The 19,318-nt window shown below is 40.2% G+C and overlaps 1 protein-coding gene across 5 annotated transcripts in view; it reads left to right on the top strand.

Moving 5' to 3' along the window:
• LRRIQ1 (leucine rich repeats and IQ motif containing 1) overlaps window positions 1-19,318 on the top strand; it is a 182,635-nt gene that overhangs the window by 101,742 nt on the left and 61,575 nt on the right. For all 5 annotated transcript variants that reach the window (XM_048835653.2, XM_048835654.2, XM_048835652.2 and 2 more), the window contains exons 21-23: window positions 575-670; window positions 1,049-1,134; window positions 15,905-16,015. In XM_048835653.2, coding sequence (XP_048691610.2) covers window positions 575-670; window positions 1,049-1,134; window positions 15,905-16,015 — 293 coding nt within the window. The remainder of the gene's footprint in view (window positions 1-574; window positions 671-1,048; window positions 1,135-15,904; window positions 16,016-19,318) is intronic.

Raw genomic sequence — 19,318 nt, 5'->3', positions numbered from 1 at the left:
ACTACTTGTACCTGCTCTGGCAGGGACCAGAATAGACACTGGAAGAGTAATTAGTACTCCTCTTTGTGGTGCTTTTTGCTACTGTTTGATTGGTAACTCAGATAATTACTGATTTGTAAGTAAATGCGCTCATTAAAACTGAATAAAACAAATACAGTCTATTAGGTCTGCAGTCGTTTAATGTGCATTTAATTAAAATATCAACGTTCTAAGAATAAAAGGCTATAAATATGTAAATAATAAAATGTTAACAAAAAAAATCTTATAACGTAGGCCTTAACATACAGATATCTAACAGATAAGAATTTAAAAGTATTTCTCACAAGGCTGTATTCCTTTGCAGAAAAGGACTGAAATATACTTCATTGTAACTGAAATGTAAACATTCAAAATCAAGGGCAAACTTTTATTACTCCCAAAGATAAAGCCTTCTTGGAGTATTAAAATAGATGTTTTTATTTTTGAGTTTCAGAAGGCATAAATAGTTCGCAGAATAATAAAGGCTGCAAAGCCATCACACTATACTTTTACTCCTGACCCAGGTTTCAGTATTGCTCTGCTACTCTTTTGTCAGGTCAGACAAGAGAGCTATGGCAGGTCTCTCTGACTTGCAACCCAGAAATAAGTTGTCTTTCAAATCGGAAAAAGAAGAGAAAATTTCAGAAGAATGGTATGTCCAAATCTATCCTATTGTTTCGTTTGTTTGTTTGTTTTTAATGTGAATTCTACACATCAGGAGCTGTAGATGTAGAGGCTTTTAATAGGTACCCTGGTTAAGTAGGTATTTATTTCTAAATGTCAAAAATATTGTTTTAAACTTTTAACCGGCGTGTGAGATACCAAGTCAATTAACTACAATGTCTTAACTGTTTAAGATGAGCACTGCAAGCATCTGTGTAGTTCAGTATGTCGAGTATCATACATGAGATGTCCTGTGCTCTTGCTGTATTCTATGTGAAAGGTGTGGGGGAGGGGGAGAGAGAGAGCACTGTGCAGTTGATATGTGAAAATGTGTATATATTGATAGTAAAATATCACCTTCCCTTAGGGGTTTTAAAGATATTGCCACTGCACAGCTAATGCTGAAGAGGGCCCATAAAATGAAATCCAAGAAATCTAGTCATAAAAATCTAGGTAAGTCAACAGTTCTATTACAATATATGTTACATAAGAATATGTAGAAAATGTAGAAAACAGCAGGTCTCTACTTCTTCATCTGAAAGCAGATTGTCACTTCTAGAAATTTTGCTTGTATTTTCTTAGATTGGCTCACATGTTAATATGAGGGGGGAGTAATGTGCTTCAGAAATGAACATATTAAATCATCATAAAAGGAAGTTTATTTTGTTTATATGTTAAATATATTAATATTTGAAAAAGTACTCTGGTGAATATTGAGAGGAATATTTGACAAGTGTATGACATGGGAACTTTGTTTCATTGTGTTCTGTGTATTCCCTTTTCTAGATATAAAGTTTATATTTCTGTATTTTTGTGCTGCTTAGATTTTTTTTTCCTTCAGAAGAATATTTCAAAGGAAAAAAATGCTTGCTCAGTTCTCCTGCTCTTGATTATATTAGGTGCTATTTATATACATTTGTGAAGGTTTCACGGTTTTTGGTGTCTCTAGAATTGATCATAATTTGGCATTCAAGCTTCAGAGATGATTCTGTGAATCTTGGAAGGTACTTTCCTCTCTTTGCTGACTGATGCTAAAATTATTCCTTCCCTGCATGGTCACTTCTTGTGTCCATCATAAGGATAAAATATCTTAGTTAATTATTGGTTGACACCTTTAAGTTCATTAGTCATGGTAGGCTGTCTTGAGAAATCCTTCCATTAATAATGTTTAACTCTTTGGTGATATGTTTGGAGCTCTCACTACTGGCTATAATGCATTTTCCATTACTGCATAACATGGGAAATCCCTGTTTTGTGTCAAGCGGTGGTTGTTTTTTTTTTTTTTTTTAAATTCAAGAGTATTTGCACTCAAGAGGGGAAACACAACTTACAGATAAAAAGGTAAAGTTAAGAAAAATTTGCAAGTCCCTCCTCCCCCAGCCAAGTACCAGCACCTAAGACTACTTATGACAGATAGATCTCTAGATTTCAACAAAAGGTACCATATAATTAACCTTTTCATTATGGATGTTTTTATATGCATTTTGTTCAGATGATTGGAGGGGGTTTTGTTTTGTTTGTTTATAGAAAGTGCTGCTCTGGAAAAGTCTTCTAAGCACATGACCAGTGTTTAAAAAGTTTAAAAAACTTTATAATTTGAGTTGTTAGATCTGTATAGACCTGATCTGTTGTTTAGTTGCAAGATATCTCCTTTCATGACTACCCAGTAAGAAATCCCCTTTCCACATATTCCATCCAGGCAAAGGAGAGCATTGATTTTCAGAGTGAGTGTCCCGTCACAGAAAATGCCCCACCTTCAATCCCCTTTCAGTATTGGGGCTGTTAGGTTAAGTACCTCCCTTCATCCTAATTGCTCTGGTACAGCATGGTGAAAGAGGCAGACTCTAAAGTAGTCAGATCTAAATGGAGCTTAACTTAAAACCAACATTTTCAGTTACACCCTGATCTGAATTGGACACTAGTGCAGATACTGAAGCACAGCTGTCAATCCCTCCTTGCCAGAAGCAGCACTAAGTGCATAATCAAGCAACTACATTCAGAACTTTCTGGTCTGGCTTCTGTAGTCTGCCAAAGTTCCTTTGTGCTGCTTATGTGAAGTGGCCTTATACTGGTCAGAAAATCCCAGTGGAAAATTTTCCCTGTGTAGGGGGAATCTCCACAAGCATAGCTGTCTCCTACATCCTTCCCAGCATACGGGATGGGGGTGGGTGGGAAAAGAGAAACAGAAAGGGAATATCAGGGATGGTCTGAGGACGTGGTGGAACTGAGACCTTACACCAGAAGCTTAAGTAAGAGGTGGAGGAGTCCTGTTCTAACTTGTTCCGAGACCAGGCAGCCCTGAATCAGGGAGCTGCAACAAGCTGTGTGTGGCTGCCACTCTCCCCAACTCGGGGATGAGTGGTCTTCAGATGCAGCCACATGTAGAACAAATTGCAGTAACTCATCTTGAGGTAAAAAAACATATTTGGCAATGTCAACATCCTTTTCAAGAATGAGATTGGTCACAATCCCTTAACCAGACATTAAAAAAAAACCAAAAAAACCTTTGGCCTCTTCTGTCAGTTTAACCTCTCATGCAGCTGGATATCCCCAGAACATGTGCCTCTTACTAACAAAAGGCAGGTAACAACCTCTCTAAACAATAAGCAATTGTCAGCCTCATCATTTCCTCTTGTTTCCCTAGGAATCGGCATCACATCCTTTCTGTATTCTCTGAATTGATCCTCAGCCACCATATAGTCATCCACACCTCAATATTACCCTTACCCTGATTATATCTTGGGTTTTTTTAGGTTTGATCTTTTCTTAAACTCCAGATTGTATGTTATGTTATTTGGCACTATTCCTTCCTAACATAAAAACAATGAGGAATCCTTGTGGTACTTTAGAGACTAACAAATTTATCTGGGCATAGTTTCAACTAATTTCATTCAAAAACTTAATATTATTTTAATATAAGTATTAACTTAGTGATATAGACATTCCCACGAATCTGAGGATAAAGTACAAAGTATGCACACAGCGTTAATTATATTCTATAAAGAAGTAGGTTTTCAGAACCTCTAATATGTCCATTCATTGCTCTATACATTATTTGCAAACAAAAATACAATAAAAATTAAGTTGTCAGCTGAGCCATAGAATGAGCAACCTCCAGTAGCTCAAAATACAAGGAAGTTACAGAATATTAACAAATAGGCATCCTTTTATGCTCAAGTCTCAATGTCAGCCCGCTAACCAAACATCTTTCATGAGAAATATTGCTATGCTAAGGTAAGGACTTGCTAAATTGAAGATGTTGCATTCACACAGTAGTCCCTTATTAACTGCTGTTTCATAGGACCACTCATATGCTCTTGTCACTACAAATATCTTGTGGTCTTGTCACCCGTCACTTGCAAATGTCACCAACTTCCTCTGCCTTAGGGCTTTATTAGCTGATATTCACATACCCACAAAATAGAAAGTTAGCATCTGCCCTGGGTTTTATATAGCCCCTCTTTAAAATGCCTACTCATTTACCACAGTGGAGCTTGGATGGGATTAGCATTGTAATGAACATCCTGGGTTCCTGATGCTCTTTGGTGAGGGGACTTGTTCCCTTCTTCTCTCCATATATCTGCTTCTTATAGAGCTGTGATGAGTAATGTGGTGGGAGTGTTTCCCATCCTGTGAAACCAGGACTGGCTTATGCACTGGCCACTTGGGGTATGTGTACACTGCAGTGTAAACCCAGGCTCAAACTCAGGCTTGAACGCAAACCCTTCTTCTGTCTGCGTAAATCTCTCAGACTCTGGCTTGGACCTAGGGTCCACTCCTAGGACTCTGTGGTGTTCAAGGGTAAGCCCGTGTCAAGCCATGATCCAGGGTTTGAGCCCTATTGCTTTGCATGGTAGTCACAACCCCCCAACTTGGGTCCAGGGAGTCCGAAAGTAGTATACCCCAATCCCATTGGTCAATCACCTTTCTCCTCTGTATACCAAGAATCTCCAGTTGAAAAAAGAAACCACCCCCCTCGGCATACAACAGCAGCTCAGTGAATCAGCGTTAATTCTTCCATTGTCTTGGAATCAGCTTGGCATTCTGCCTCCCTTTCTCTCCAGCCCCCCCTCACACGGCTCAAAATGACGACCAGGAAGTGAAAACAAAAATGAACACCTTTAAAGAGGATTTTTACTGGAAAGACACAGATTTTTTGCTCAGCCCATTCCTGTTTCATAAAAATAATATTACATAGCCGTGCATTTGCCACACTGTAATCACTCAGTGGTCTATGGAGCTGCCTATAAAAATGAACTATGTGTTTAGGGAAATGTGATCCATTTTCAAAACTAGTTCATTTCAGTTAAAGGTAGTCCATGCAGTTCATAGGTGACACAATCATTTATCCCAAGTATGACTGGAGTTTGAAGTTTTGTCCAGAAATGTGCTGTGGGAAGGAAGGAGGAATGCAGCCATAACAGAATAAGCCATGAGTGAGCTAACTCAGCATTCTGTTCATTCAGTCATGGATTCTGACCCAGTCCTGATTGCTAATAGCTGCAAAATTTTCCTGAAGCAGGAATTCCAGATCGTTAGTCACATTGTGTGGAAGCATATATTTTCCAGTATCACTTGGGTAGCTCACCAGCCCACTCCATTCATAGATGTGATGTTCAGTCATGATATGTTTGAATATTTTTGATGCATACGCTGCAAATTGACAACCAGCAGCTTGGAATAACATCTTCCTTTGCCAATGGGGCACCATGAGAACAGTTATGTCCTTCCAAAATATGAAAGGCCTGAAATGATTATAAAAAATAAAAAAAGCTTTTTGTAGAAAGGCCATCGACCATTCCCCCTCCCTTTCTCCAACCCACGTAATTATGCAAGTTTTGTAAAACAAAAACAGCTTTGCATTTTTATTTACCATTGTGTCTGCACTGCTTTAACTGCGGTTACTCAGGCTGTGTCCAGGGAGATTCTGGGGACTGAAGCATCCATTTCACAGTATATTGCAGTTAAGTTTTGAAATGTAACATTTTATGTCCTTGAAATTCCACAAGAATTAATTCTGGGCTCCTGCCACTGAGATATTTGGGATGCTCTATATTGTGTCCTATTGCAGTCCCCCCTACTAGCTGCTGTGTCTCCACAGCTTGATATCCGTACCCTCATGGACCATTCCAAGAGGAAGCATTTCTGTGATGAACTAATGGTTGAAGTTCTTGAGAGGGCCAACAAGCAAGTTCAGTACCAGAAACACAGGGACTTAAGACTGGAGAAAAGGCATTCTGAGAGGCAAGAGGAAAGGCTGAGAACAAGGTATCAGCACAGGAGCGAGAACAGTGGCTAATGGAGGAGGACAGGGCTCATCAGAAAGAACTGTTTGAGCTGTTCATCTTAATTATGGCTGCAAGATTACTGGTTCCTGGTGCCTTTCCCACACTGTAGCTTGATTCCCTTGTGACATACCCTGAGTCCAAAAACAGCTGCAAAAACTCCATGTCTGGGTGGCCCATGCAGTCTGGCCCCATGAGCAGGTGGGCAGGGCAAACTAAACCTCATGTGGCCCTCCATCTTGATCCCCCTCTCCTCTGAATACCTCCATCCACCTCCTGCTGCACCAACTGCATGGGAAATGAGAAAAGAAAGGAAAGGAGAATAGGGAAGACTGGGGACATACAGTGGTAGGGTGTTTCAGTTATGTGTGCACTTGTTTTCCTATTTTGGGGATGTTCTTTTGTAACTGGTGTTTTGGTGTTGTAATGGCAGCTGGCCTGCCTGGCTGTGTGTGACTGCTGCACTGTTTTAACACATGTTTATAAATAAAGCCTTTTATGTCACCAAGAAAGTTTATTGCTATCACTGCATCTCATAATACAACCAAGATTTGAATTAATAAAGCTAAACATAAGTTCAGGAACAATTTTAAGAATTAGTAAGCAAACACTATTCCTATACAGTTAGGTACACCAATCCACGTGTCAATCACTTCCTTATATGAACCCATACTATGACTCACTTCCCACCCATTTCATAAGACGACATGACATTCATAATAACTACATTGCATGGTAATCTAGCCCTGTTTCCCCGGGCCCGCCCGCATACACAAGCACATTCATAAAGATACTATTCCACCTCTTCCACTGGGCCATGCAAGTCCATAACATGAGAGCACAAATCATCCCTGACTTCTGTTGCTCGGGTGCATCAGGTTCCAGCAGTGGTAGGTGCACTTTATGACTGACTGTACTGATTCAGCAGCCCTGTGGCAGAGGGAAGGGAGTGAATAGATGAGCCTGCACTCTGATCACTTAGAGGCTAATTAGTGCCCCAGGAGAAGCTGTCTGGGATCAGTGAACTCACTTGGCTCATCAGCCCCAGGCTGATAAGAGGCACAAGAAGGCAGTGTAAAGGGAAGAAAGAGAGAAAGGGGAGAACAGAGGGACAGGGATAGCTGGGGCTGGTCACAGAGAGGGCTCAGACAAAGGAGACCTCTTCTCCCATCAGGTCAGGACCTGAGGGGGCCTAAAGCTGTAGGTGGAAGCACTGAGTAAATAGGTGGAAGCACTGGGTACTGTGGTGATATTGGTGAAGGGGATGTACACTGAGAGCACATCTAGAGGACTGTGCAGTTTTTGCAGATTAACATGACCCAGTTATGGGGTTTGCCTTCCCCAAAAGCTTAGTTTATGGGGGGACTTCGTGTATATGCATTCTATTTGTGTATTTGTTGAAACTTTGTGGAGCAGATTCCAGTGCAGGAGTTCTACGAAAATGTGAGGTTTTTACCAATCTTAACCTTGGGCACAGGATTAGAAAAAAATTAAGACAAGACCTGCAGGGCATGGGGTCTTCTACAGAGTCATGCTGTGTCTGGGCCCAAGAAGCTTTGCACAAAGAAAGACGGGTCTGAAGGATGCTAATAAGTACCCTGAGTCCTGTGCCTTGTATCATTAGGGAGAGCTAAAGGTAGTCTGTCCTTACAAAGTTGGGTTGGTGCAGACAATGAGTATCATACTGCACTGGACCAGTACCGCCGGCATAGATTATGCTCCAATCTATTACGGTTATGGATGCAGGTATAAACAGTTAAAACCGTGGCCTGTATTTTAACCATAACATATGCATGCCATGTTTTATACCTCCACTGTATCCACATCAACTACTTTTCTTGACTGTCAAATAATATGAGAAATGCGGGCAAGATACTAGAAATTTGTGCAGCCAAGCAGAAGCGGCAAAATATCAAAAATATTCCCATTTAAGAATGCATGAAATTCTGCAGAATTCTAATTAAAAATCTAAAAGCAATAGATGGTAATGCACTTCATTGTGCCTGGGTACTAAACATCTATGATTCATAAGATCACAGAGCCCTTAAAGATATCTTGGCACAAGAGAACAGAGTTTCTGGCTTAACTTTGGGATTTAAGGGCCTATTATCAAATCCACAAAATCAAGGAAATTCAAAGACTTTAATAAAGTTAATTTCTTTTTTCTTTTAACAAAATTTTTTAAAATGACCAGAGGTCTGGAGTAACTGTTTTCAGCTGCTATCTTCTGCCATGCTGTATTGTTACTTGTTTAACCATTTCCTTTCTGGAGGCAAAGTTTGTTAGTGATTGACAAAATGAAGTGATACTTCTGGTGCCACCCAGGCGGAAACAGAAGAAGAGACAAAGGAGAAGTAAAAGCTGAGACTTGACTACTCAGATAAAACTGAAACAACTGATTGATTTGTTACAGGACAAGAAGTATTGTTCTGTCAGTCTGTTTTCTTCTTCATCTTTGAAAGATACTACATTAAATACATTCAGATTTAAAAGATTTTCTGAGAATACAAAACAACTCTAATGAACTGAACATCATTCACCATCTGTACTTCACATATGAATTAAAATACCCTTATTCCTGAATTTTCCTTAATGGATGCAAGAAATTCTGCTGTAAAAAATAAAATGCTTCTATGTTTGTTTGTTTGTTTTGTTTTATTCTTTGTATAGCAATAGTCCCTAGGAGCCCCAGTTATGGACCAGTAAAACACTGTGATAGGCACAATACAAACACAGAACAAAAGGATAGTCCCTCTCCCATTGAACTTACTCTGAATAATCCTCCTTGACATGATGCAATGTTCGCAATTTTGAAATATCAACTCTTTAAAACTGGCACAACTAATACCTATTTTTGTTTTCATTTTCTCAGTTTTTCCCCACGCCCAAAATCAGTGACAAACTAATTAAAGTTTTGAGGGTTTTTTGTATTTTCACGCATTGCCAAGATGTCATGTAACAAATGCCAGCTCAGGCAGTAACATGAATTTCCATAGAATTTCCATAGTATTTCTATCACATTTATAATGTTTGTCCAAATTATCTTTTATATCTGGGGTCTGCCAAAATGTGTGCATTAAATTACCTCCCAGGTTTCCAGATATTCAGTACAAATCATCAACTAAAAACCAAATTTAAACAAGTATGCTAGAGTCTAGTAAGATCTCAGTGTAATTCTGAACTGTTTGACTCTTTCGCAGTTCCTGTGTGTGAAATCTAAAACATTTGTTGATTGTCTATAATAAAAACATAAATCTAATCCATTTCTCTGATACTGAAAAATACTAGTATCATAAAATAACTGAAGTAATATTACCTTAATTGGAGACTAGATTTAAAAAGGGTTCTTTTTAATATCAAAAGAGCTGTAGGCAATGATTAGGGTGATCCATGTAGGTGTAATTTAAGTACTCTGACATTGTGATAAATCTCGGTGGATTATTTAAATTATTTTGCATAGCTCAAAAGTAAGATTATCTGATATAAATCTCTCAGAACAGTTTCCATAGCTCTCTTCCCAATAGACAGATCTCCTTCAGTACCTACTTTGACAATCTTATACATAGATCAATTATAGAATAATTCTGGTGATATTAGTCATTTTATGTGAGTTCACCCAAATGTCGCTGATGCATTGTACTATTAGACTGGTCATCGTTTTCAAACTAGGCAGGTTTGAATGTGAAAAAGTTCCATTTCTAAAGCTTTTAGACATAGCAAGTTTGGAATAGCTTCAATAGACCCAAGAAGCAAAACAATTTATAATAGTCTGTTAGGAACATCAGAGAAGAAACCTAGGAATCCTTTATCACATTTTGTTTTGTGAATTACTAATCTTTCAATTTTGGTAACTTGATCTTTTACCCTCCTCAAGAAAGTTACCGTATTTGAAATTGTTCTAAAGTAGTCTGCTGAGGTGTCTGGTTTTCCGTTGCACATTACAGGCTTGGTTTTGGGGAAGCAATTAATACAGAAAATATTCTTCTCTACCTTTCTCACTGTGTGTTGTACTGTATATAAAAATGGGTCTCGTTATATAACTCTAGAAAATACACTACAGTGTATTACATTATAATTATAAATTATAATGAATTACACTATAGTTAAACATTTTTATATTTCATATAGCTTTTCTGTCAGCTAAAGTTATTGAGAAAAGGATCTCTGAAATTAAAATTGTATGCGCTTGACTGATATAGTTATACAGGTGCAGTATTTTTACTGAGTTATAGTAAGAAATGCATGACAAATTCTCTTGTATATTGTAACAAGGACTGATTATCTGTTACTGTATTTTAGATATTAGTTATGAACCTGCACACCAGTATGACTGAGTACTGTAAGCATTTGCTGACACTAAGAATGGCATATTAATAAAGATTTTGGTGATTTGCCAAAATGGAAATACTTGACTTGTCTAGCTACCCACCATAACTGCTAAAATCTCCACAGTTAACAAGTTAGCCCAGTAGTCTGGTTCCTCAACACACACAATCTAGTTATCTGAAACATTCTAAAATGTCTTATTTAAGTTAATGGAGCTAACCTTGAGAGAAAGGCTGATGCAACTTGCAGCCAGGCAAATAGAGGGTCAGGCTAAGGTGACTTTTCACTTCCTTTGTGACATCTCAATCCTTGGCTCCTCCAGAGGCTGGAGAGGTCATTACCAGAACATAGACAGACCTTGGAGGCCTAAGATATGGCAGCATCCTCCAGACTGCCCTATAGACCACAGCACTGCCTGGAATCTCTGGATTCTGTGCACTGCAGTTCCTGTTTCTATATAGTTTTTTTTACCATGCTCATGACCATAGTATCTGAGTGCCTTTCAGTAGTTTCAGTTTAATAACTGAGGCCAGATCTTGGGAGTCCCTTAGCCAATCAGAGATGGTAAAAAGTATTACTTCTAGATGCTGCTGTGTGAGAGCCTAGTGTCAACAAGGAATCCCAGGAGTACGGCTGAACTACAGACTGAATTGAATTTATTGCGAATTTGTTCCTTCAACCAATAGAGATTGCACCATGATTGGAAGCTAAAAAGCCGCCCTGACCCCCCGACACACATCCCTCCCCCACCTCCAGCCATGCTCCTATCATGCCCTCTACCCTAGGGCTTGTGATGGGGTCCTGGGTCTGGAGTACTTGCACCAAGGGAATCCTCCTCCATGCAGAACTGGAACTTCTAGGGCCCCTTCATGCCACTCCAGCCCTTTTACCTGGTATGAAGGGACTCCAGCCTATTTTCTAATCTAATTCTGCTGCCATTGAAGTTAGTGGAAAAACACACCTTGACTTTGGGGAGATTAGGGTCTGACATTTATAGAACTAGCTCCCTTCCCCTCACCCTCACGCCTCTAAAAGGCTACATACTTTGCTGCTGGCTCTCAGAAGCTCTGACAGCCTCACTGATTAAGAAGTAATTTTGTCCCCACAGAATCCTCCTCCTCCTTCCCCCGGCTCCCTTGGTAACAGTCTCATAATGGAGAAACTGACATTATTATTCTGACACACCCACTCTCTCCAAAACTGCACTTCCCGTCTTCCCCAATCCTTCTACGCTGCCTACTCATTCTTTTCTTGCTAAGTTCTACTCCTTTTTCTCTTCACTTCCTCAAGCTACATCCTTTCCTCATTGTCCCCACTGCTAAAACCCTTTTCACGGCTAAAAAACAATCTCTTTTCTGCCTTCATTTCCTATTAGCTTTCCCCTTCATCCCAAGTCTGTCTGCTGATGCAGTCTCCTTCCCACTTCACTAACGATATGACCTTTTCCATTGGTTCCCTCCTTTGGGTCTTACACTGTTTACTGCATCAGGTAGGGTTGCCAGTTTTGGTTGGACATATTCCTGGAGATTTACTCACATGACATAATCTTTAAATAAAGATTAATCTTTAATTTCTGGAGACTCCAGGCCAATCCTGGAGGGTTGGCAACCCTAGCATCAGGTTCAACCTTCCCAACCTCACCCCCTGCACGATCCTATGTAATACCTCCCGCTCTAACTCTGTGCATTTCTTCCAGTTCTTGTGTTCTTCCCACCCCTCTTCATCTCCTATTCCAGATACCTGACTTAAGCTTATTTCATTCTGCCTTCTGTATGTGAGACTCTTTCCTTGTCCTCAGGTTTCAGAGTAGCAACCATGTTAGTCTGTATCCGCAAAAACAAAAGGAGTACTTGTAGCACCTTAGAGACTAACAAATTTATTTGAGCATAAGCTTTCGTGAGCTACAGCTCACTTCATCGGATGCATGCAGTGGAAAATACAGTGGGGAGATTTATGTACACAGAGAACATGAAACAATGGGTGTTACCATACACACTGTAACAAGAGTGATCAGGTAAGGTGAGCAATTGCCAGCAGGAGAGCGGCACCTTTTGTAGTGATAATCAAGGTGGGCCATTTCCAGCAGTTGACAAAAATGTCTGAGGAACAGTGGGGGGGAGGGGAAATAAACATGGGAAAATAGTTTTACTTTGTGTAATGACACATCCACTCCCAGTCTTTATTCAAACCTAAGTTAATTGTATCCAGTTTTCAAATTAATTCCAATTCAGCAGTCTCTCCTTGGAGTCTGTTTTTGAAGTTTTTTTTGTTGAAGGATTGCCACTTTTAGGTCTGTAATCGAGTGACCAAAGAGATTGAAGTGTTCTCGACTGGTTTTTGAATGTTATAATTCTTGATACCTGATTTGTGTCCATTTATTCTTTTACGTAGAGACTGTCCAGTTTGCCCAATGTACATGGCAGAGGGGCATTGCTGGCACATGATGGCAGATATCACATGGGTAGATGTGCAGGTGAAGGAGCCTCTGATAGTGTGGCTGATGTGATTAGGCCCTCTGAAGGTGTCCCCTGAATAGATATGTGGACACAGTTGGCAACGGGTTTTGTTGCAAGGATAGCTTCCAGGGTTAGTGTTTTTGTTGTGGGGTGTGTGGTTGCTGGTGAGTATTTGCTTCAGGTTGGGGGGCTGTCTGTAAGCAAGGGCTGGCCTGTCTCCCAAGATCTGTGAGAGTGATGGGTGATCCTTCAGGATAGGTTGTAGATCCCTGATGATGCATTGGAGAGGTTTTAGTTGGGGGCTGAAGGTGATGGCTAGTGGTGTTCTGTTATTTTCTTTGTTGGGCCTGTCCTGAAGTAGGTAACTTCTGGGTGCTCTTCTGGCTCTGTCAATCTGTTTTTTCACTTCAGAAGGTGGGTATTGTAGTTGTAAGAATGCTTGATAGAGATCTTATAGGTGTTTGTCTCTATCTGAGGGGTTGGAGCAAATGCGGTTGCATCGTTGAGCTTGGCTGTAGACAATGGATCGTGTGGTGTGGTCTGGATGAAAGCTGGAGGCATGTAGGTAAGCATAGCGGTCAGTAGGTTTCTGGTATAGGGTGGTGTTTTTGTGACCATAGCTTATTATCACCGTAGTGTCCAGGAAGTGGATCTGTTGTGTGGACTGGTCCAGGCTGAGGGTGATGGTGGGATGGAAATTGTTGAAATCATGGTGGAATTCCTCAAGGACTTCTTTTCTATGGGTCCAGATGATGAAGATGTCATCAATGTAGTGCAAGTAGAGTAAGGGCATTAGGGGATGAGAACTGAGGAAGTGTTGTTCTAAGACAGCCATAAAAATGTTGGCATACTGTGGGGCCATGCGCGTACCCATAACAGTGCCGCTGATTTGAAGGTATACGTTGTCCCGAAATGTGAAATAGTTATAGGTGAGGACAAAGTCACGAAGTTCAGCCACCAGGTTTGCCATGACATTATCGGGGATAGTGTTTCTGACGGCCTGTAGTCCATCTTTGTGTGGAATGTTGGTGTAGAGGGTTTCTACATCCATAGTGGCTAGGATGATATTTTCAGGAAGATCACCAATGGATTGTAGTTTCCTTAGGAAGTCAGTTGTGTCTCGAAGATTGCTGGTAGTGTAGGCCCTGAGGAAGGAGTCGACATAGCCAGACAATCCTGCTGTTAGGGTGCCATGGTGAGATGATGGGGCATCTAGGATTTCCAGGTGTATGGATCTTGGGTAGCAGATAGAATACCCCTGGTCAGGGTTCTAGGGGTGTGTCTATATGGATTTGTTCTTGTGCTTTTTCAGGGAGTTTCTTGAGCAAATGCTGTAGTTTCTTTGGTAACCCTCAGTGGGATCAGAGAGTAATGGCTTGTAGAAAGTGGTGTTGGAGATCTGCCCAGCAGCCTCTTGTTCATATTCCGACCTATTCATGATGACAACAGCAACTCCTTTGTCAGCCTTTTTGATTATGATGTCAGAGTTGTTTCTGAGGCTGTGGATGGCATTGTGTTCTGCACAGTTGAGCTTATGGGGCAAGTGATACTGCTTTTCCACAATTTCAGCCCATGCACGTCGGCGGAAGCACTCTATGTAGAAGTCCAGTCTGTTGTTTCAACCTTCAGGAGGAGTCCACCCAGAATCCTTCTTTTTGTAGTCTTGGTAGGAAGGTCTCTGTGGGCTAGTATGTTGTTCAGAGGTGTGTTGGAAATATTCCTTGAGTTGGAGACGTCGAAAGTAGGATTCTAGGTCACCACAGAACTGTATCATGTTCGTGGCGGTGGAGGGGCAGTTTGGCCATGTACATTGGGCAAACTGGACAGTCTCTACGTAAAAGAATAAATGGACACAAATCAGATGTCAAGAATTATAACATTCAAAAACCAGTTGGAGAACACTTCAGTCTCTTTGGTCACTCGATTACAGACCTAAAAGTGGCAATTCTTCAACAAAAAAACTTCAAAAACAGACTCCAATGAGAGACTGCTGAATTGGAATTAATTTGAAAACTGTATACAATTAACTTAGGCTTGAATAAAGACTGGGAGTGGATGTGTCATTACACAAAGTAAAACTATTTCCCCATGTTTATTTCCTCCCCCCCACCCACAGTTCCTCACATGTTCTTGTCAACTGCTGGAAATGGCCCACCTTGATTATCACTACAAAAGGTTTTTCCCCCCCGCTCTCCTGCTGGTAATAGCTCACCTTACCTGATCACTCTTGTTACAGTGTGTATGGTAACGCCCATTGTTTCATGTTCTCTGTGTATATAAATCCTCCACTGTATTTTCCACTGCATGCATCCAATGAAGTGAGCTGTAGCTCACGAAAGCTTATGCTCAGATAAATTTGTTAGTCTCTAAGGTGCCTCAAGCACTCACTTTCCTTCATATCCCTCCTTAAATTCACCTGTTCAAGCAGTCCCTCCTCTCTTCCCTTCATTAATAAACTGCAAAACTCCCTTCTCCTCAGCTGTTGAACAAAAAGATTTGTTTTGCTTTTCTTATATAAATTGTAAGTTCGTCTGGTGTGGGAATGTTTGTGTCCATCTCTGGCTCTTTACAAACAATTTTTGATAAGTTATGAAGACTTAAGACTATGTAGCCTACTAATTATGGGAATGATTATGGAGAGTATGTTTCCACAGGCTGTTGGAGGCCATCTCTACTTTGAACAGGATAGGATATGTTAAAGGGCTTTCAGTTCATTTATGTTCCTCAAGTTTAGCCTCAGATAATAAAATATTTGTGATTTTCTTTGCTTAGTGGGAAACACATTTATTTGAACCAGTCTATTAAGTTGTAGACATTGGGGGTTACATATTTGTTTACCAAATTTTTATGATTGAGATCCCCACCTTCAAAATAGGACTTCTAAATATTTGCTAAAATATATATCCTTTCAAAATGTAGTTTTGCTTTTCACAGGTGGATGATTTAGAAAGCTTTTAAAAGTACATAAACAAGTCAAGATGGCTGCTTCTTTGTACATATATTAATGTATTTTAGAAGTAATGTAATTGTTTTTGTTAATGTAAAACGTACACAAGAGATTGTTTCTTTTATTAAATGACTAAAAGGTGAATATCTGCTTCAAGGAATGAACAAGCCAGATCTGACCTCTGATTTTAACTTGTTCTTGTCGTCTAGACCCAGCTGTGCGCCTGGCGTTGTTCAGAAACAATGAAAATAAACATCCCCCTGTGAAACCACCAAGGAAGAGACAGCCAGCAAAAGAGACAGCCAGCAGTTACTTTGAAGGTATGAACAGGAGTTTTCCTTTATATGTATTTATGTATTTTGCAATGTCTTTGCAATTCTTTTTCATTTATGAAAAAACACGCAGAAGTAAGAGAAGGGATTAGCTCCAAGTCCTTAGCTGCGTGTGGACAACTCAAATGACATGATGAAACATTTCAGTTTTAATACATTTTTTTCTAGTGATTAATTTGTAATGTGCACTGTAGGCCTGACCCAAAGCTCACTGAAATCAGTGGGAATTTTTCCATTGATTTCAGTGAGCTTTGGATCAGGCACTAAATACTTTTAAATTGGGGGAGTTGGTTTAAGTGACATGCTTGAAGCTACATGCACAGAAGGGAGGTGAAAGACCATTGTTCCCTCTAATTTTTTACATCCATGTGCGGAATGAATTTTGTTATGTGCACCAATATGGAGATGATGTCTGGCGGGGGTGGGACTGAGAGTTCTGGCATGTGGGAGGGGGTGCGGGGGGGGCGGTGAGGGCTCTGGGGTGGGGCCAAGGATGAGGAGTTTGGGGTCCGGGAGGGGGCTCACAACTGGGACAGAGGGTTGGAGTGCTGCAGGGAGGTGAGGGCTCCAGCTGGGAGTGTGGGCTCTGGGGTGGGGCTGGGGATGAGGGGGTTGGGTGCAGGCTGCCACAGGGCTGGGGCTGGGGGAGAGGCACCTTTCCCTGCCTATGCGGCACTTGATAGCCCTTGATAGCCTGCTGTGCAGCTACACGGCTGTGCAGCTTAGAGGGATCTTAGTAAAAGACCCTTTCAACAAAATGGGGAGCTGCTCACCATGCTGTGGGATTGGAGGTGGAACTGCATGACACTAGCTGCTACAGATTTAATAAACTATTTTAAAAAAGCAGCAAAGCACTGTACAGAGGAAATACAAAGCAGTAGCATAGAATACTATGAATGGTAGTAACCAGAGAAATAATATGGTTTGGGCCTTGTGTACACCCTTATCTATTTCAGACACTGTTCTTTTTTCTTACCAATTTAAATGCACCAAATAAAACCATTTCTAAGCTCACTTTGTTTCTTGGTTATATTTTTTTTCAAGTTACCCATTCTTGAAGACAATGAACCTTTTTTTATTTTAAACAAACTATTCTGTAAATTCAAAAGAAAAATATGAAAAAATCTTTAAATGGAAAAAAAAAACATTTTTGCTCCATGCTCATACAATTTAAACATTGTATTGGACATTCAAAAAGAATTCACCTTTCAGAAGAACTTATAAAAGTTATAGACTGAGCTTTTCAAATGCCCTCAGCGTTTGTTCAATTCTGCTACTATTAAAGTCAGTGGTAATACTCCAATTGTCTTCACTGGAAGCAGAGTTAGGCCAATTCTGGGCACTTCTCCCGTCGTCCACAGCTATTCCCCTCTCATCATTGACTTGGCTGGGGTTTTTTCCAGCTAACTCTCACAGGCACTGCATGCTATTAGTGACTATTCCTTCCCTAAAGGGGGTTTGGTTAGACTGAGAATGCTGCCACATTGCTTCATTCCTTGATCAAGTGGAAGAAAGCATCTCGGGTGCAATATGGCTTCAAATGGGCTTCCCAGAAAGCATTAAGTTGGGGATGGGAATTAGGGTCAAAAGCACACCTGAGGAACAGCTGCTTGAGCTGTTGTGATACCACCAGGATGACTTCAGAGCTTTCTGTGCCTCACTTTGGCCTCCACAAAACAAAAAGCCTGCATGAGAGTTTCACTGAGTTGGGCTGGAACAGGATCTGTGCAGACTGGGTTGCTTGACTCCCATCTCACAAGCACCAGGCCAATGTCTTCTCTTTCTGTCCTTTTGACCATGCCTTTTCCTGCCTTGAGCAGATCTTCTTGAATCTTTTTTTTTTTATGGTGGGAGTTCCCACTCTCTGCGAACAAGCTCTGTAGAGATACCAGGTAGATACAAGGTAGGTGAGGTAATATCTTTTATTGGACCAACTTCTGATCAAGCCCTGCAGACATTGTCCCCCAGAGCAAAAGGAAGAACAAACCAATCAGCTGACTGGTAGGAATCAACTTCACCCATACAACCCATTTTCCCTCCACGGACAGCCGGCCTGCCTGCCAGTCAGTGCTTTAATACTTTGGTGGAGGGTTTGAATCCCAACTCCTCTCCTTTAGAACCCACTAAAGAGAGATCTCAAAGAAGAAGGGATCTACATTCTAAATATTCCTGCTTTAATGTGGGAGGTGGGGAGGAGAAACTGTAACATCAATAGCAAGAACACATGTTATCTGTTAAATAAGGGGATTGCCCCTTTTGAAAGGGGATGCCCTAGGAAGTGAAACAATTAGATGATTTTTAGCTTTTTAAACTGGAACACATCACAGCAGAGAACATCTAGAAGGATTTAAGTTGTCAAATGTATGGTATGTCTCTTGAGTCTTCTCTGTTCTTTCGGTTATAATTATGGATTATGGTTAACAGTATTTAAAATAAGCCTAATGCAAAAAAGAAACACTGCATAGACGGAAAAGAAGTGGTAGAAAAAACAATATATCTAAAAGCTTGTATCTGACTCCTATCTATACAGTATTAACCAGTATTGATGGTTATTTAAACCACTGTATCATATTTGTATTTTATATTCTATCCTTGGTTAAATTTGTTTCAACTTTAAATATATCTGGTATTTCATTTTTTTCATGGTTATTTTAAAATATTTATTGTTCTAAGGATTAATGGATGCTAAGCATTTGTGGGAAGGGAAGAATATAGCAAACTTTTTGTCTGGAAACAAGTCCACTGAATGGAAGGAAAAAACTTGCACTTAAATAAGATCAACAATCTGGTGAACTAATTAAAGCAAATCAATTCTGTCTGAGTTAAGGATGACATTTTGTCATAATTCACCTTTTTTTCCTACATAGTTCAGAAGTCTCAGGATGTTGTATGCTGTTGTGTGACATAGATCTAAACACAATGGGGGAATTAGGATAGATTGGCATCTGTAATACTCAACTTCCTTGGTTTAAGTTTAGGTAAGACCAATATTTTAATTTGAATGGGATTTTTTTAAATCGTTTTCTTTTAATACTACATAAAAAGTATAACATTCCCTTCCCCCACATGTTGAGTTGACAACTTATTGAACTTATGGCTTTTTAAAAGCTCACTGAGACTTCATGGAAAATAGCACTTTTCTTGCTGACAGTACTCTTACTGGCTCATGTATTTTCTTTCTGCCTTCATTCATTTTTTATTACAGATTATTGTATAAATCCAAAAGTTTTGGTTTTGAGACCTCCTGGTCCTGCTTTTTCTTCATTTGAAATGGGAATTTCATTTCTGGCA

Source organism: Caretta caretta, chromosome 1 (assembly GCF_965140235.1).
Source record: "Caretta caretta isolate rCarCar2 chromosome 1, rCarCar1.hap1, whole genome shotgun sequence".
NCBI classification, from domain to species: domain Eukaryota; kingdom Metazoa; phylum Chordata; order Testudines; family Cheloniidae; genus Caretta; species Caretta caretta.
Note: the sequence above shows the minus strand (reverse complement) of the source record. Positions and strands in the feature narration are given on the sequence as shown.